At 38.1% G+C, this 20,009-nt stretch overlaps 1 protein-coding gene across 4 annotated transcripts in view; it reads left to right on the top strand.

Moving 5' to 3' along the window:
* Positions 1-400: 400 nt before the first annotated feature.
* Positions 401-20,009, top strand: part of B3GNTL1 (UDP-GlcNAc:betaGal beta-1,3-N-acetylglucosaminyltransferase like 1) — a 101,564-nt gene continuing 81,955 nt past the window's right edge. Inside the window, exons 1-5 of one of the 4 annotated variants that reach the window (XM_066332120.1) lie at positions 401-451; positions 4,006-4,122; positions 4,238-4,337; positions 9,285-9,349; positions 17,478-17,543. In XM_066332120.1, the coding sequence (XP_066188217.1) occupies positions 401-451; positions 4,006-4,122; positions 4,238-4,337; positions 9,285-9,349; positions 17,478-17,543 (399 nt within the window). Of the gene's footprint in view, positions 452-3,999; positions 4,123-4,237; positions 4,338-9,284; positions 9,350-9,850; positions 9,988-14,351; positions 14,469-17,477; positions 17,544-20,009 lie in introns of those variants that run through there. The other 3 variants (XM_066332117.1, XM_066332119.1, XM_066332118.1) reach the window with 3 other exon arrangements.

The raw sequence follows: 20,009 nt of genomic DNA, 5'->3' as shown, positions 1-20,009 counted from the left end.
TCATGGGCCGGGTCCGGGTCCTGGGGTCCCCTCACGGGCCGGGTCCGGGTACTGGGGTCCCCTCATGGACCGTGTCCGGGTCCTGGGGTCCCCTCAAGAGCTGGGGCCGGGGCCGGAGCCGGGGATCCCCTCACGGACCAGATCCTGAGGGCCCCTCATGAGCCGGAGCCGGGGCCGGGGCTACTCTCATGAGCCGGAGCCGGGTCCGGGGGTCCCCTCATGGACCAGGTCCGGGGTTCCCCTCATGGGCCGGGTCCTGGGGTCCCCTCATGGGCCGGAGCCCTGGATCCCCTCACGGACCGGGGCCGGGGCTCGGCTGCCGCCGCCAATGGAGCCTCTTCCGGCCGCTCTCGCTCCGTCTCTGTGGTTGTTCCTGCCGCTCCTCCCCGCGGCGGCGGCGATGGCGGAGCCGGGCGGAGGCGGCGGCAGCCCCGAGCCCCCGGTGCAGGTGGTACGTGACGGGCCGGGCCGGGCCGGGTGTGCCCGCTGCGGACACGGCGGGGCTCGGGCGGGCCGGGGCTGGCCCCGGAGCGATCTCCCGGAGGGTTCGCTGCCCCGGCTCCTGCGGCACCTTGGGTACACGGGGCTGGCAATCTGAGTCGTAAAATCTTCCTGCACCACTTCCTGCTTCTGTCACTTTCCGTACCTGTTTTTATATAAACATATACAGTGTTTATTTTAAATAAACATATACATAGGTTTGTTTTATATAAACATATACATTTATAAACATATATATGTGTATATATAGTGCGTGTGTGTATATTATCTGATAAGGTATATTATAATATATGTATTTTATATATATACACATTTTATGTATGTATATATAGTGTGTATATATAATATCTATTATATAATATATATTATATAGTATATATTATGTATTATGTATTATGTATTATATACATATAAATTTTTTATATATGTGCACTTACATGTAAATTAAACACATAGATAAATAAAGTTAAATGCACAACATATATCTCTATCTGTGCCTATATAGCTGCATTAGTAGAGATATAAAAGGATAGATAGATAGATAGATAGATAGATTGATAGATAGATAGATAATACTCACCTAGAATGTGTGGAGTTCAGGGAAATGCAAGTAGTGTCGCAATGCTCAAGTCCAGGTTTGATTCATAGCTGTGTTTTAGGAGTCATATTTGGCTCATCGGCCACGAGACTCCTCTGTGTTGGATGTTATAAATCAGCCTCGGCTAATGAAATGGTAATTCTGACTCAGATTGTCACTCAGATGATTTGTAAGGCCAAAAGCACATTAGTTGTTTGCAATTTATGTCCCAAATACTCAAATTTATTTTGAGAGAGCTTTACACTCTCTGTAGTTCACTGTTTTGGTAGCACTCTTGAAATCCAGGAAGGGCTGCTGCAAGCAGAACTAGAATAATCATCTGTGCTGGGATTGGGAAGTAGGAGTTGGCATAAATGTAGCAAAAGGACACTGGGAAAAGCATTCCATGTCTCCTTTATGGCTGCTTTTAGTGAGTGCCTTAGCAAGGCTGCTGTTTATCCCTGGAGAGAGGGTTTGTCAGCAGTGGCAGGGCTGTAGCTGATCTTGTTTTGGGACAGAAGAAGCAGACACATTTTCTGGAGGTTACTACCAGCTGATATTTTTGCTATGAGACTGCACCTGTATGTGAAATAGTGCCCTGGGTCATGTTTTTCCCCTCTTTAAATGGTCCAAGGAGTTTGAAATATTCTGATACAGTCACGTGGCATTAAAAGCCAATTAATAACTGCCCAATTGTAACTCTTAAGCCAGGGTACAAATCTACTAATGAACAAGAGCGAAATGAAAGGCTGGATTTCTGATTTATCCTCAAACTAAAACTAAACACAGAAAAACAGTGAAGTGAGCAAGAATGGTGGAACCTAAGAAAACTCTAGTATACAAAATCAGCAATACTCTGAGGTGTTAATCCTATTGCTGAGTACAGTTACTTGTGGATTTGTTAATTTTTCAGGTTTTACACAGAAATATCATCAGCAGTTCAGCTCTGGGCCTTAGTTTGGCAGGTGTCCAGTTCTATATGGTGGTTGTGGTTCCATGGAAATAGAATTTGCTCACAGTAATGTGTTTAGGAGCATGTTAATATATTACAAGCAGTTCAGTTCAGAGCACCTCAGTGCCATCAAGTATTTATGGGTTGTTTTATATGTGGTACCCTTAAAAAGTACATTTTTCTGCTTTCAGTTCAAGCTAAACAGCAAGGTCAAAAATTGTCTTGCTGTTTTGCAGTGCTGCCCTGACTTAAAACAGGAGTACACCACAGAAAAAAAAAGCAAAGAAGTTCCAGTTTTCAAACCAATGGCGAGCTAATTGGTGATGGTTTAGTCAAATTTTTACTGAGTGAATCAGAAAACAAATTGAAAAATAACTGATTTTTCTGGTTTGTGCAAAACTGCACAAGTTTATATTGTCATTGGAAGAATTGTGGCATCTTTTATCCTAAATGAATATGTTAGATTGGTTGGTATGAATGTTTAGGGTCATTTTTAATTGCCATGTCCTCATAAAGAATATTCATATCATGAGTAAATTGAATATAGTACTTCAGAATATCAGATTTTTTGCTTTTTTTTAGTCTCAAAGTACTAATCTGAGACAGTTCTGAAATAATTTTTTTTGTCAGTGTGTTGTAATTTCTGGGTAATCAGTTTCACTTTTTTTTTTGTTTGTTTCTCCCTATTATATTTATCGTTCTAAAACACAAGTCAAAGGCCTACTTTGCATAAAATTTTAGAGACCTTTTGGCCTACTTCTTTTAAGAGCTATTCCATCATCCTGCCAAAAATCAGGAGGTTCATTCATTTGAGATGTTTGGTATTTTATTTGGCTGTGAAATGTTGTTAATCATTGTACCCTACACAGGACTGGGTTGTACCTGTGTGTGCATCCTTCAGTGTCCAAAAATCTGCCTTCTGATGTGTGCACCCGTGTGTATTTACACGATGTACATGTGTTCCCATGGTACTAAATAGTGAATATTTCAATTTCAGTATCCCAGTATTTTGTTTCTTAGGATTCTGTCCTGCTCACAATAGGAACAAATCCTCCCTTTCTTCCAACCATGCGTTTGTGGTTACCCCACATAATGAGGAATTTAAGTTGTGTTTCCAGGGACTTCTTGAAATGTCCCATGAGACTTTTAATGAGTTACTTAGGCCCTTAAGTTCCCCATCTATAAATAATTTTAACAGGTACAAACTTGGGCTCTCCCTTTGCAAACATTGCCAGTGGATGACTGGGCTGATTTCTCAGGCCTTTGCATGCTGTGAAGAAAACATGTTCTGTTTTGAGACACTGAAAGAATTTTGGGGTTGTTGGCTTTTTAGGGGTAATTAGACCAGTGATGAGTAACTGAACAGATAAAGCCCTCCTCTCTTCTTTCTAACCAATTTTAAAATATTTCAGGTATATTTTCCTGCTTTGGGAGGCTGTAGGAGGAAAGCCTGCAGCTGGAGTATGGAACTACATCACAAATCAACTTCCAATGTGCTTTAGAGCAGTTGTAGGTGGAATAACTTTTTAAAACTTGCCTGCAGCCTGAGGGTCCGGCTGCATATATGAGCATCTCCAATTAGGCTTGAAGAGAAATCGGTGAATAAGATGTATTAATAGAAGACAAAAGTGAGGTAGAGTCTTGAGAAATGCAGAATTTCTAGAAACAGGTTAGGGTGGTGTTAGAGATTTGTGAGTTTGCTTCAGTGGTCTCTCTTGTTTCCTTGGACTTCTACCAAAAACCATCTTGTGGAACTTAATTTGAAAAGAAGCTTGGTAGAGAAGAAAGCAAATCATATATTTGTAATAAAAATAGAGGTTCTTTGCCTACTTTTATATTTTTAAGGTGCATTTTTTTGGTGAAAGTTAGTTTCAGAAGGATCTGCTAGGGCTGCTACTTCTCCTTTCTAATAAATATATGTAAGTAAATAAAAATATGCTTTCTGATGTGCATCTTTCTTTGTTTTTTTTTGTAGTCTATCATTGTGCCTGTTCACAACAGTGAGTGCTGGTTAGATGAATGCTTAAAGTCAGTTTGGGAACAAGATTTTAAAGGAACCATGGAGCTGTCAATTTTCAATGATGCCAGTAAGGTGCATTTCAAATCTTTAAAATACTGTCCAAGTAAATTCTGTCTGTGACAAGAATTTCTGGGTTGCTTCACCATACAAATGAAAATAGCTGCATCTAAGTCATTATTTTTTCTAGGATGGCTCAGCTGAAATAATTGAAAAGTGGAAGATCAAGTTGGAAGAAGTTGGTGTTTCAGTGATCATTGGGAGCAATGATTCCTCTCAGCCTCGAGGTGGTATGTAGCTTAATAGTGATTTTGTGAGAGTTTGGTTCTTACTGCAGGCACCTTCTGGTTTTCAGTTTGAAAAGTGTCTCCATAGCCTTTTGCACTGCAATGGAAAAAAAGCCACATTGTTTTCTAGAGCTCTGTTTGAAAACTCATTCCAATTTGAATTTGGCCCCTGTTGCTTTGGGCTCTGTAAAATTTGTTTATATGTTCAAGGAAAGAAGAACTTGGCTTAGCACTTGTGTGCTCTACTCTGCAAAAGCAAAAGTATTTTGTTTAATTGTAGTATACACAATGTTGTTAATGCTTACAATTTTATTGTGGCTTTCTGATATCTGATTTGTCTTCAGGAGATGGGTTTTAAGAAAAAAAAAATCAAAATTTCTTACATAAAGATTTTAGAAGTAAATGCATATCTTTCTGTCCAGTGAAATAGACCCTGAAATAGAAAATAAATACCTTTTTTATATGGTTTCAATGATCAAATCAAAGCAGAGGTTTCAGAAGCTTTTATGTGAACTAAAATCTCTCTCCAGAGTCCCAAGTATTCACTCAGAGGGCTAAAACAATATATTTAGTGAGCTGGCAGACAGGTGTGTGATGTGATCCCCTATTCATTTGCATGCTAATATGAGTCACACCCACTGCAGGAGATTACAAACAAATCTCTTTAAACAGATTTTCTTTTGCTTGTTTTATGTTTAGGGGGTTTTAGTGCAAAATCTTCCTAAAATGTAAAAAAGAAATAAAAGTCACTTGGTGTTTGGAGGAGCTGTTGTTGAGTGACAGTAAAGTTGGAAGATCACCTCTGTGTTCTGAGGAAGAACAGCAGGACAAAGGAAGAACAGTGTGCTCACATTTTGTACTGGAGCTGTGTAACCAATTTTTCTGTCATTCTGGACATTGTTTTAATGAGTAGACAGGTAGGAATCGTTAAAACATTGGTTCCAAGTTTGTGTCTTTGAAGTTATCTTTTAAAAATAACACTTTGGAAACACTGTAACACAAAATTTGGGCAGTTTCTGTTTTTTCACTACACCCTCCTGTTTGAAGTGGAAAGAAACTTAGGTTTATTACAGTCTCCTCAAAACCTTCTTATGCAAAAGCCCAGTTCTGTTTCAGAAAGTTTGATTTTCATCCCCTGTTGAAACATGCAAGTAAATTGCATGTTTTTTGCACTGAATTAATCTGCAGCCTGGTAGAGGCCCCTGGCTTTATTTACTGTCCTTTCTGCTGACTGTAGGCTTTACATCTGTTTTTAAATAGTTGTCAGACGTAGCAATACTGAAGTAACACAGCATAACCCTTACTATAAATATTTTTAGTATTTTAATACCTCTAGCATGAACTGGTGTTGTTTCGACAGTGCAGCTTGTAATATTAGAACTATTGGGCTGGTAGTGACGAAAGGCAGAAAGGTTTTTAGAGGGAATTTTTCTCTTTTGGGCAACTGATACAGCTGGAGTTGAGCAATGTCAAGAGTTACTCATAATCCTGTAACTTTTTTTTCTTTGGTCTCCTCCCTCCACTGTAGGGTGATCACTCTCCTTTCAAAACTGACTTTAGTAGTTGATGATCAAGAAACTAAGTGGGTTACAATTTCTTAAGTGAAAGAATAATCCCAGAGGTTGTTAATTCTGATACTTAAGATTGTTAGGAATGTTTTTGCTAATACCATCGTGTTGTGTAACATATTTTCCATTTTTATAAACATTTGCTATGTCTAAAGTCTTGTTCCTACTTGAGTGTTATATCAATTGTGTATAAACTAGGTTTTAGTTTGCCAGAACACACAAGCAGGATGGTTTTTTTTTAAAATTTTAGAATTCTGATGTCTGTTCACCTTTGCACTTCAGAAAACTGAACCTAAAACTGAGTTCCAGTTGTGAATTCCATTGTGCCATTAGGGATATGTCAGATTATTTTTTGGTTTAGCATGCATTTGTCAGTGTTGGGGTAGCTGGAGACGGAACAGATCTTTAATAAATTGCAGGTGGGAGGGGCAGCTGTGCACTATTTAAATAATAGTATGAAATGCATAATGCTGCTAAAAACTAAATCCAGGCTTATCCATGTGGAAGACACTCTCAGGTCACCATTAAAACAAGGCCATCTTTACTTCATGGTTGTTAAATTTTAGAAGCGGGTTACTTGAAATCTATATTATTTGTTTGCTTTTGGTGATTTATTTTCATTTTGTTGAGGACTAGGTACAACTGGAAGGAGTCTTGCCTTTAAAAGAAGATGCTTTGGTACAGAAACAATGTACTAGTCAGGCTTCACATCTTCAACTATTTACACAAGATTAGGATTTATTTCTGATTCTTTTCTAACATGTAAAAGAAAGGGGGAGAACCTAGGAAAAAAGAAAGGGTCACTTGCCTCAAAAAAGGAAACCTTTTTCTTTCCAAGAGTGAGGAATGTTAATATCTCACTGAGGCTTAAGTTTTTACGGCTGTAACCATGGTAACAGGCTCTTTTCACCAAGTAAGAAGGCCTTACAAAACTCAGAGACCTGGCACAAACATTTCATTTTGTTCAGTAGAGTAATATTAAAGAATTTTTTTTACTCATGCCAAACACAGAATTTGTTGTGGTGAAAGAATTTTTAATACCTAGTTTTTTCCATGGGGACTTATATTTATCTTCTTAATAATTAAAAAAATACATGTATTTTCTTCTCTCTCTTTCCTCTAAAAGATATCTGGCATATGAAAACTTCAGGATGTCTCTGTCTTAAACACAGCAAAAAATATTTTCCAACTCTTTCTCATAACAAATACTAGATATTTCATGATTTTATTTAAAGTGGTTGATTTGAAGATGAGATCTGAAATACTTCAGAAAGTTCATAGAGTAATATAATTACCATCTTGTAGTTGCCTTGAAGCCTCCTTCACTCTTTTCTTACATTTTTGATTCCTTGTAATTCACTGCTATCCAGTGAAGGCTGATGAAATATTTGGGTGTGTTAATGACAGCACTGAAATGTAAGTCCAGGCTGCTTTACAGCTGCTGTGGCTTCTGATAATACTGATTCTTTTGATGCTGGGCAATTTTTTAATTCTGTCATCGTTTTTGTGCTGTTCTTTTACCTCTTGCTTGAGTAGGGACCTCCACAGAACTGGGGGTTTGCTGCTTTGGCGTGTCCAGACCTGTTGACTTGCATCAGTTGTTTCCCACTGAAACTGCTCATGCCAGGATCCAGCTCTGCTGCTGTGGCAGCTCCTGTCTTTGCCAGCTGCTTTTTTACTGCCAGTAGGAAGGAGACTGAGAGTTACTGTATAGATGAGATTAGATATTCATTGGTCTGTAAAAGGTAGCATGTAAACATCCTGTAAAATAATAAATCTGAAAAACCCACAATGAAGAGAAGTTAAGGTGAGGATTAAAGTGCATGAGAAAAAATAACACAGTCATAAGGAAGAGCTTTTATTAGTTGTGTTCTGGTAGTGGTTGACATAATGTTCCTTGGAGGCAGTAAGAAATGCAGTCATAAGTCTTTTTCTGTACTTGGATAGCTCAGCAAAACAGCCAAGGAGCACGTGCATTACAACTAAGGGAACCTTTGAGCCCAGTTAAATCTGTTTCCTGAGCAAACTTAAACTTGTAACACATAGAAAGATAAGAGAATTACAGAACTCTGCTTTTTTTTTTCAAATGCAAAATCAGAAACTTTATGGATAATATTAATTAAAATTACTCTGCTCTATTTCATGGTGAGATTTTTTGGCTTTACGTTTCCAGCTTTGCTCCCTAAGGAGTTAAAACCCTACAGTATTGCATGTCTTCACAACGTTTATTTTGCAGGTCAGGGTGATCTTGCTGGATTCCCTGACTTGGTTCCATTAAGTACTCTAAAGAAAGCTTAAGTGTTACATGTGTGGAATCCATGCAGCATTTTTCAGACTAACACTGGATATAGTGTGGGCTTTTCTTACAATTCTGCTTAGGGCAGGGACTCAGGTACACTTTGTCTACCTCCAAAAGTGATCCCAGGTAAGCATTCCCTCCTTGAGGGTGTATTTCAGTGGTTGCTGCAGTCCCATCCTTACCTTCAGCTGTGGCTTCCTGCTCCTTCCTATTTGTCTGGTTCTGCCATTTTTTTAATCCTCTCCTGCTTCAGAAATTAAGCTAAAATAAAAAAAAAATTCTTCTTTGCTTCAGGGTCCTGAAATGAACGGGTAGGTAAAAAGACTCACCAAGTGTCAGGAGGTCACCCTAGGTGCTAATGATGTCGTTTGTTTGAAGTGACATTTCAGTGTGGTCTCCACTGATGATACAACATGTTATGGTATAAATAAGCCACCTTTGTGCTCCGTGTCTGTATCTAATAAATAAGCCTGGTTTGGCTCCCCTCTGCATTACACGTGCCTGTACATAAATGGTACAGGATGGTTTTGTATTTGCAAACTTTCTACTTCACAAGCACCAAGGAACAGAACTTTTTGTGTCCTTTTGAGAACTCTGATGAGAAGAACAGCAGTTTCTGGTCCTTCTCTGCCTCTTTTGTGATTTGCAGGTATTTTTTAGGACTTAAAAGATGAGTGTACGTACAGCCAAGGTTTTTCAGCATCTGCTCTTTGCAAGGGCTTGGCCTAGATGACCTTTAAAGGTCCTTTCCAGACCAAAGCATTCTGTGATTCTACAAGCTGAGGTTCTGGATATGAAACTTGCTCTCTTCAAAATGTACATCACATATTATGTCTTTGGGGAGGGCTGGCAAAAGTAGTCTTATTCTAATTGATTGTAGAAATCTGGTGCTCAGAGAAGGTGACTGACATAGGCATGCTATTTAAATATTCACAAATTACCTTGCTTTCAATATGGAAGAATTTGATACTTTATGTGATACTGATTTTTGTATTTTCTTTCATTTGTTCCTCACTTTATTAAGATTTAAAAAGATGCAACAGTAAAAGCTCTTCCATCTTTTTGTCTTTGCTTTCTCAACAGTTGGATTTGCTAAAAATCAAGCAGTGATTCAGAGCTCAGGAACCTATCTCTGCTTTCTGGATTCGGTAAGTTAATGCTTTTTGTCTAACTTGGTTTTGTCAACATAATCCTTTCCTTTTTAATAGAATAGCTGATTTGCTGAAAGACAAGCTGCTTAAAGGTGTTTGGTTGTTAAATGTGCTGGTTACTATTTATGGCTGTAAAGTTGTATTCCAACCTGTAGAAAGCCTTACATCATTCTTTGATTGTATCAGATTTCACAAGCTGTTGTGAACAGGGCTGAGCAAGGTTGGTATTTAGGTGTTTTAAGGATTTTTCTTTCTCACATTCTTCAGAAAATTGTATTGATGAGAAACTAAGAGCTAATCTACTGGCTTTCTGATGTAAAATAGGAGAGGTCTCACCTTCCAACTGGAATTTTTTTTTGCCTGTCCTTTGTTGGATATCTTCTGTGAAGCCATTCAGCTCACTAACCCCCAGATAAGGATCTCACTTGGTGCAGCTGAATATGCAGGAATGGTTTCACAAAGGTGCCCAGCTGAGCAGTGGAGTGGGGCTGTGTGCTGGGAGCAGGCGAGAAGAGCAGGACCTTCAAGGCTCGCTGATCTCCTGTAATTTCACCTGAAGATTGATATTTTTTTTCCTCTGAATTGGAACTGAACTGTGGGTTAGGGTAGAGCAGGATGAACTGGCTGCTGACAGGGTAGCTTTTCAGATACAACTCAACTGAATATTGTGATTTTTCTGTGCTTGTTAAAAAGTGTTGTGAGAGCAGGTGTGTGAACTTTACAGCCATTCTCATGTTTTAACTGCGGAAATCCTTCAGTTTGCAAACTCCATGTCCGTTATCAACTAGATGGAAGAATTTTTTTTTTGTTTATATGTTAAAATGTTGTGATTTTTGTGATATATTGTTAGTCAGTGAGGCTGTTTGCAGACCTAAAATAAAAAAAAAAAGGGGGGAACTTGCGATTTGCAAAGTTTGGGTATTCTAGGCTTGGACAGATTCCACATTGCATAGAGCATTCTAGGGAGTCTGTAGGATGAGGAATGTGTGTGCTTGATCTGGCTGAAGTGATCTGAGTCCATGAATGAGAAATAATCTACTCTTGTCCAATGGAGCTTCATATCTTCTGTCTCAAATGTGTATAGCATGATGTACTGAAGTAAATGGGGTTAGTATTTTTTTTTAAATCCAAACAGATCTACTTGGTTGAAAATTACTAACAGTAAACTAGAAAATTAAATTCTGCAAATGAAGTTAATTTGTATTTTCATAGTGATTCTTCAGAATTCTCGATTTGTTATTTACCATGTATTATAATCTTCCTGCTGCTGTGTTGTTTCTGTTGGCTGCCTAATGCAGGAAAACAAAACATCAGGGAAGCAAATTACAATTATTAAGGAATTGTATGTTAATGATACTGTATTTCTGCAATATTATCATTAGCAGAAGTTTATCTTTAATATTATCAAAAATTACTTTAAGTGAGCTGAGGATTTGATGGTTTACAGTGTGGATAAGCTGAGGAGAAGTTACCAAGATTTTATGTTCGATGAGTTTCTATTGCTTCTTCAAAACAAGAGGCATTCTGGACTACCAGAAGCCTAATCTTGCTACAAAAGAAATATTAAATGGCATTACTTAAATGTATTTTCTACTGTCTCTCCTTGTGACTACCATTTTTTTGTTGAAAACAGATCAGAGCAAATGAAATGGATGTGGAAACTGCTACAAGTCCAAAAATTGGTCATTGTTTTGGTTTTAGTTAGTAAATGTTGTGTGCTAATAGCTGGGACACAGATGTTGCCAGCTGTTTAACAACTCTGCTTCCACACACCACCTACCTTCTTCATTTCAGTCACCAGCCCAATATCCAGCTCTCTAGGAAGGAATGTTGAGATCAGCCTTTTGGAATGTGCTGCGGTAATTCCAAGGAATTGACCTTCCAAAGTGCAGCCTCAGTTTCAGGTTTGCTACAGGTGGATGTGCAGAGGAATGGAGCTGTAGTTTGTGCACATTACAAATAGGTAGAGAAATACATCCGTGGCTTTTTGTGCATCCTTTTGTTCTCTCTGTGGAGTGAAATGAGTGGATGAGCATATTGGGGAGCATCTTTGGAAGTGCTGGCTCCAGCAAGACTGTTTTTGCTTGCTATTCCAGCTGGAGTCAAGCTGCTTGTGTTATGTCTCTCAACACAGATTTCTGAGGACAACAAACTGAGAAGAAATGTGGAAAAAAAAAGGTTACAGATCTCAGAACTGTCAGAATTTGATCAGCCTTTTCTAGTATGAAGTGGCAGCTGTTTGACTAACAGCTATTGTGGAGTTTCTTTACTGTGGTTGTTGTTGCAGATTTCACCTCCAAGCTACTGAGGCATTTTTCCCCCTCTGGGAAAACAAGTAGAAAAACTGAAGCTACTTAACAATTTTTTCATATATAACATTTATACTATGGGAAGATGAGAGCTAATTTTGCAAATATATTTCACTGTCAGCTTTTCTTCAAATTGTCTGCAGTTATGTCTTTATCTGCCACTTTCATTGTACTGTAGCTGTAGTTTGTCACTTCTCTGGGGTGGTGCCACCTTTGTTAGAAGCATTTACCCACTTGTAGCACAGCAGAACTCTTCCACTAAAAATTCTGCTTTGAACTGCTGTTTTCATTGACATGCACATAAACATGCCTCTACTTGTTTGAAACTGTGTTTCTTTAAACAGGATCATGCTTTTCTTTCATCCTAATAATCTCTGTAGTTTCCAATTATTTCAGTGTGTTCTTAGAGAGTTCCTGAGTGTTAAAGAAGAAACATAAAAATATGTCCTTTTTTGACCTGCAGTGTTTCAAACCCAGTCATAATACTTGAGAACTTCACGTGTTTGTTTTAATCTTTTGAAAGGCTCTGTTGGCAATGTATCACAATTTCAGAGATTCTCAGGCAGTTCAAAGATATGACTTTAAACCATGTTGCCACAGTGTCACTGCTTGCTAATAGCAAAAATTGCCATGGGGGCACAGATAAGTTTTTTTTTCACCAAAAATGAGGGTGAACCACTCCAGATTTGTCATTCCTGTTAGGAAATGGCAGCTGCTGACTTGCGCCTTTTGGTTTGGGACATTTGTTTGTATGATTTAAGTTGGGAATGGTAATTCTTAATTGCTGTGGGCCTGATTGCTTCATTTCAAATTCCATGTGTTCCTTGAGGTTCAGTTCAAACCCACCTTGTGGAGGGGATATTGCTAAAGGCCTTGAAGGAAAGTGGACCTTCTCTAGCCAGTCATGGTAGATGTCAGGCACATTCAGTTATTAACAACTTGTTTTTCCAGCCTCTGTAACTTCCTGGGTTTGGAAGCATGGATTTCCTCTTAGTTGCCATTATGCATCACAGGCAGTAATAAACTTCTGAAATATTCCTCCTTTCTTTCAAATTAGTCTGTATTTCTTAGGGAATGAAGATGTGATCAGGGTTCATGTGTTTCCTTTCTGTCCTTGTTTAACATACTATTCCTTGGGAACCTAAGCTGTTATACAAGTAGCAGATAGGTGGATGTAGTGATGAACTCCATTACCAGAAGAGTTGTCCATGTTTCCAAATCACTAATGAGACCCAAAACATCAAAATACAAGTGTTTGAAGGCATCATTCCTATCATGGTTTTGTAAAGATTCTCTTGTGTTAAAACCAGATTAAATGCCTCTGTCTGGTATGAAATTTTAAGTGAAGAAGCAGACCTTCAGAATTTGGTTGCCATAACCTCTCCCTACATGTGTCTTCATCTATTCAGCAGTTAAAGAGGGCATTTGGAATTGCTGGTGAAGCTTTTGCTCTTGTCTGGGATTACTGGCTTTGCTACTGAGCACCTTGTGAGTTACCTGCTTCACTTGATTGCAAACACATCATTTTTTTTCAGTGATCTAACTCTGAGAAAAAAATCAAAGGTGATCTCCAGTGACTACAGGAAAACAAGATATGGAAAGGCATGTCTGCATTTGTTGAATAAATGCACTGAGGTGGGAGGTGCTTCTACAGCAAAAGTTCCCTGACCAACTAATAGCAGTGCTTAATTAAAAGATTCCATAAAAAGATTGTCAGGCTCCTAAGAACACCACATAGATCTTTCCATGTAGAAAGATTGTTGCTGTGCTCAAAGAAAAAGAAAGGTGCTCAATGTAGTCAGCTTCTTAAATTTGAAATGTTTTCTTTGTTGTCCCCTTCTTTCTCAGTGTAATTTGGGAGTAGAAACAGAAAAGTAGCATTTTTTTCTTGTGATCTTGCAAGTACTGACAGATCATTAGTCTCAGGTGATTTGTGGGTGCCATTTGAGTGCCTGGCTCTAATGAGTTTGATGGTTTGGGGCTGTTCAAAAAGCAGTCCCTGGAGAATTGCCTGGGATCAGGGTATTTCCCTCAGCAGAGCTGTTGACAGGCCAGTTTTTGGAGGTCCTAGGCATTTCACTTCCCTGGTTCAAGGAGTTGAAGTGAACAGCAACAAAGAAAGATTTTTCCCTCTAGTCTGAGCAGGCGCAGGATAAATGAGCGGACCATTTGATGAATTGAAAGATTTTTGGAGATGCCGTATTGTTGCTCAGTGAGTGAAACATTCCTCCCGCTGTTGCTGGTTGTGTTTTACATTTAATAGCTGTGATGGGAAGAAGGTGCTGCTCTTACAGGAGTGGAGTGTATCAGCTCTCAGTCCTTTTTTTTTTTTTTTTCCATTTTGAGCAGCCAAATATGAGGGACTTTGGAAAAGCACGAGATGTTGGGTCTGTAATGTCAGCTTAAGAAAGCACCTCAATACTGAGCTGTAATTGGTGTTTTGTTTTCTATGAACTTACCCTTGGTTGCAAGAAGTAGATGTGCATTGAGTTGCATATTTTGTTTTACTGTCTGAAGTGCAGAAGCACCAATTTTTAAGGGAAAATGATGAAGTTACCCCTGTGGAACCCAATGTGGTCCACACAGCCTGGCTGCAGTGGGCAGTTTTTGTATTCTGAGTATATGATTGGGAAAACCATGCATTTATTTGAAATTTCTTCTCTTTTCTCCATTCTTTCCATGAGGGGAGTTTCTTTCCATCTTGTCAGCTGTATATCTGCTAGGGGACAACCATTACAGACTTCCATGCGAACAGAGAAAATTGGATTTCATTGGAAACTTCTGTTTTGCTAAAATTATTTTTCAATGTAAGTCACTGCTACTGTTGATTGTTATCTTCCCTACTCTCACCTAGGAAACAGAAACAAACTAAACATACTTCTCTTTTTTGTGTAGGCCCCTTTTTTTTTTTCCCTGTCTGAAATGAGTGAAAAATAATTTGGAAAGTGGTTGCTGAGGTTTTGTTCTCAGTTTTAAACCAAAAGAAAAAAAAAAGATTATCAAACTCTGCCTGTAGAAACTGAAGTCTGGCAACACATTTGCTGAATTCAATATCATAAGGGCAACAGCTTTGATAGAAAATTCCTGATTGCATCAAGCACAGTTAAGTAAAATATTTTACCACCCTACTTGTTTAATACTATAGTTGCTCAAATTGTGTAGTTTTTTTTAAGTTGCTCTTAATTTGACGTACAATTGTTTTGGTTTTACGAATTAGAATTTATTTTGGTTTTTAAATACCACTATTAAATCTCGCTGAGTTCCCTAAGATTATTTCACTATAAATACATTCTGTTTGCCTCTCCGTGGTTACCTTTCCAGTCATCCATAGTAAAGAATCTGTTGAAGTTGGATTTTGCAGTTACTTTTCTGGTATCAACCTGAATCCAAGAATGCTGAATGATGGTTGTATCTCACTTCTGTCTGGTGTGTGATTTATATTTTGTGCTCTTTTTCCTCATCATCCAATTGCTTTATTAGAGTATTTGGGATTGTGTCCTAAACTTATATTCTTTTTTTCCCCCATTTTTCTTTCTCCTTTCATGAACTTGGAAGGTATCACAGAAAGATACAGCAGTGCAGTGTGTGTGTAAAGCTGCTAATAAAAACATGAGACAGAATTATTAAAAGAAATAAAGGTCAACCAGGGTAAGAGTTCATAGAGTTTTCCAGCATTAGAGAACAAAGCTGTATTAATAAAAAGAGGCATTTAGAAGTTTTTGTGGTTATAGTGCCCCCTCTTTAGCTGGAGTTTACAGAATACTGATGCTCTCTGATAGCCTAAGCCCCAGATCTGTAGATGTGTGAGTTTTGCCAATAGCATCAAACTGACACAGTGTTTTCTTAGGGGAATGGGGCCATTCCTGTCAAATTGGGTGGTTATGAAAACATGACATCAACCTCTTTGGTGCATAGGTTATTTTAATTTGGTTTGAATACTTTCCATGCTGATTTAACCTTTTTAAAGCAAGTGTATTATTTTTCATCTGTGTGAATGTAGGAGTTCTCTCTGTTGTGTGGGATCATGAACACAGAGATTTTTAGCACAAAAGCTAAGGAGTTGTATCTTTTAAAATATGAGGGTAACATTGTTCTGAGCATTGAGAGTCCTGAAAATCCTGGTAGTTTTTTTTTTCTTTTTTCTTTTTTTTTTAACTTAACAATAAAACATCTAAAGAGCCTTAGAAACTTGTAAAGGAGTGAATAAAGTTCAGTTAAAATATATCTGCTATTGGTTGTGTGAAAACCAGGTTTTAATTTACAAATATCTGCCCTATATTTGGCATAGAGAAATAGGATTATGATTCTTCTTGTGGGAAATAGGGAAAAGGTTTTCTTGGAACACTTCCTTGATACTGGAATTCTGGTATTCTATTGATAGAATGGATTAGGTGGTAAGTAGAATTGTAGTTTTGAAGTCATGAGAAATCAAGGGGTTTTTTTCTCTGTTGGCTTTGAAAATCAGGAACAGCTGTCATGCTTATTACTAAACATATCCTAAATGCAAAACACAGAAAAATGCTTTTGACAGCATAGTCCTCCCATCTTTTATAAACTTATGCATGGTAAGAGTGACTTCTGTCATTATTTTGTTTTATCTTTAACCTTGAACTGTATTAAATAGTTGGACCTACTTCTGAAACTTTTTTTATCATGCATTGTTTTGATAAAATTATAGTGGCACCTTTATAGCAAGGTCATTCAACTCTTCAAGCTGTAGCTTTTTAAGCACTAATACGTTTTTGTTGCTGTTGACTTGATGGGAAGTTTTAATGTGATAGTGGTTGGAAATTCAATATTGAGTGTTTGTGCTTTAATAGGAATCTCAGAATGATTTCAGTGTGAGGAACTGTTAAAAGAGTGTCTGTAGAACAGGAATTCAGGGCTCTTTTGAGTTATGTTTGCCGGATTTAAGTTTATTTGGAAATTCTTTGAGAAGAAAGAGGCTGTGTTAGCTTTAACCAGCACCTAAAAAAGACTGTTTCATTAAAAGAGGGGAAATATGGCACCAACATGGTAAAGAATATAGGTAGGAACCTCAGGGGCCTAAACTTAGGGATGAAATATTGTGCTACGGTTTCTATAGATTGTAAAATCACTGTCTAGAAGGGATTTAATTTAGAAAGGAATCTCTCCTAACAGTTCAAGGCAGGATAGCAAAGTTACTGACTTTTTACAAAACAACCTATCTTTTTGTATGTAAGTAAAACAGGTCTTTATGCTAGAAGTGGAAGAAGTATTAACATGAAATTTAAATCTAGGTGGTATGGTTTAAAGCCAGTGTCATGCCACTGCATTTTATGAGTGTGAGTACTTCCCTTTTGTCCTTAGAATTTTCTCATTTCACAAGGACTAGTTTTTGTACCCATAAAATATGACATATTTTTAGATCTAGAGACCAAAGGCTTTTCATTTTCAGTGGAACAAGGCACAGCCAGATTACAGAGAACATTTCCTCATCTTGCTGTCTCAGATCTCATGGCTTTAACTGAGGGTAGTTCCTTATCCTCGCACTGCCAGTGCTGCTCTGGGAGTTGTGAAAGAGTTGGAGAATTTCTTGAGAAATAAACGTTACACGTGTATGTGGATGTGTGTTGAACTCACAGCACCATTGTCACGTAGTAGTTTTGGTCACTTCCAGCACCAACAGCGTCGAGTTTATTCCAGAAAAGTGTGAAGTCTCTTAATATCTGTTCCATTTGCATTTCTGACTGCAAGCCAGTAAAATGATGTTAATTTAGCAACATATTCTAATGTGTGTCAGTACTGTACTGTGACCCTTTTTATGTTCAGTAACAGTGTGCTATTTATTCCAGGATGATGTGATGATGCCACAGCGGGTTAGGCTGCAGCACGAAGTTGCCATTCAACACCCAAACAGTGTGAGTACTTTTTTCTTGTGTGTATTTCTGGGTTTTTCTTTGACAGAGTTCCGGATACATCTTTAAAAGGATATGAAAATTTCACAGTGGGGCTGGGGAAGGCAAAGCAATAACCAGTGTATTCTTTTCCTTAGTTTTAATCCTTGCACTGAATGGGAGCTTTGATTGAACTTCTTTTCTTCCTTTTATTTTCTCTGTGCAGAAAACCAGATCTTATTACAACAAGAGTGATACTCTTTTGCAAATAAGTATATAGGTTTGGCTAATGTCTGTAATCTAAAGGAGAATGCCTTTTTTATGTAGCCTTGTAAAAAAAAAAAAAAAAAAAAACGCTGCAAAGATTGGCTGCCCTTATGGTTTATCTGCTTTTAATAATTAAAAAACTGTAAACCATAGGGAATATATAGGTTATTACCAGTGATGAACTGGCCTACAGTTCAGCTGATGTTTCTCTCTCTGTCTGCCTGTAAAATTAAACATTATTAGAATTGCATTCTTCATTCCTATTAAATAAACTGTCAGGAATATTCTGTGAGACACTTTTTCTCAGATCTATATGATTTTGGTTTTATATGATTTTCTGCGATTAGGGTCAGTGTTCTTTAGAGAGAGTTTGTGCATACGTTCTACTTATCCAGAGATACGATATATATAAATATATAAATAACTTGTTATGGCAGTTAATTAATTTATCAATGCTATTGACAATGATATTCCTTTATACACTTAAAACTGAGTTTGTATTTCTATCAGCAGTATTCAGCAAAATCAGCCTTATTGTTTCCACATCTCTGACTTTTTCTCTGGTGATACTTATTTCAATGTGAAAGAGGTTCCTGGAAAGGAAAGGTTGATTGACCTGGTCTGTCATGAAGGTGTTTCCTGCAGGTATCCGAACAAAACACAATTTTAGGATTATTGCTCTCTGTCAACTATGCACCTTTTGAACTTTCTGAACTCCAAAATGCACTTGCTTCAAAGCAGAGGTCATTGCAGTCTTTTTAGCTGAGGAATGTCTGTCAAACAACCTGCTGCTTATTGGTGGGATGTGTACCTGCTCATCACAACACCTGTATTAGGGCTCTTCTGACATCTGATAATATTTACAATGGAATTCATTAAGTTATGGCTTTAATGGTACCTGAGTAGCAGTTAACCTAACTCACATTACAAACACAATAAAAGGATAAATTGAAAGTTGTTTTTGTTCTGATATCAATCAGTTAATGTAATTCTGCAGTCAGATGCCAAAAAAACCAGAAAGGCAAGTTGATCCAGTATGCTTGTTTGATGGAAATTAGTGCTAAGAACTATCATATTTCTTGCTTATATGGCCTCTACAGATGTAAATTAAGACTTTTTAAATTTAACTAAATTCACCTAAACAGTTTGTAGTCTTTTTAGAAAGCACTTGAACTGTTTTGTTTATGTTCTGTTATACTTTAGTGTCCAACAAACCTCAGTATGAGCTATTAAATGACAATCAAACAAGTAATAAAGAGGACCTGAGTAGAGTGAAGGGTCTTTATGATCTGTTGTAAGCAACACAAACCTGTTGTGCCATGTTCTAAATTCATGGGGATTTCTGGTCCTGTTTCAGTCTGGTACTTGTGGTGGCGCCTGGCCTTGGCTGGGTTCTTTCACTACTCAGAAGGACAGAAGGGGTAGTGGGAGAAAGAGAAAGTAGAAAAAAAATCAGTGGGTCAAGACAAAGGGAATTTTTTAAAAGCAAAGGATTCTCTGGTCAGTTTGGATCAGCTGCCCTGACTGCCACCCCAGCCTGCTGAAGGAGGGAATGTTGGAGACGTAGCCTTGGTGCTGTGGGGGCTCAGAGCACTGATGTGTTACCAGCACACAGCACTGGGAGGGCACAATTAACTTTATTTCAACCAGACCCAGCACATTTTCCATGTTACAGGTATAGAAAATGTGTGGGCTGCCTGTGTGAGGTGTAACCTTCTGGGTTAATGTTGGATCTTACAGAATTCTAATTCAAAAGGCTGTTTCTGGTGAGCAAATAGATCAGTTTGGTCCAGAGTCTCTCAGTAGTTCTGACACAACTTTGAGAAAAGTTGACATGGTTACAAATCTACTGACCGGTGTCAGAGTGAACTTCTGTTCTTAAAAGAACATCTCTCTGCTGTCTTCAGAATAATCATGCCATTCAATTTTCTGGCCTTGGAAGATGTTTGGGGATGTTTGAATGAAGTTTTGTTCTGTATTTGAAGTTCTGGCCTGGCTTCAATCAGTCTGATAAACCAGAGTAGGTGGAGGGGGAAAAAATAAAATAAAAAAAAAAGCAGAAGGTTGAGAAATGCCTGTGAAGCAGTGAGCTTTTTTGGTTTGTTCCTGAAATTCTAATTTGCAGACTTGCACTTTCCACTGTTTTGCAACTTCTCCTGACCTGGATTTTTGACTTGATGCAGTCTCAATATACTTCCAGAAATTTAATTCCTAATCCTAGTC

Source organism: Sylvia atricapilla, chromosome 18 (genome assembly GCF_009819655.1).
Source record: "Sylvia atricapilla isolate bSylAtr1 chromosome 18, bSylAtr1.pri, whole genome shotgun sequence".
Lineage (NCBI taxonomy): Eukaryota > Metazoa > Chordata > Aves > Passeriformes > Sylviidae > Sylvia > Sylvia atricapilla.
Note: the sequence above shows the minus strand (reverse complement) of the source record. Positions and strands in the feature narration are given on the sequence as shown.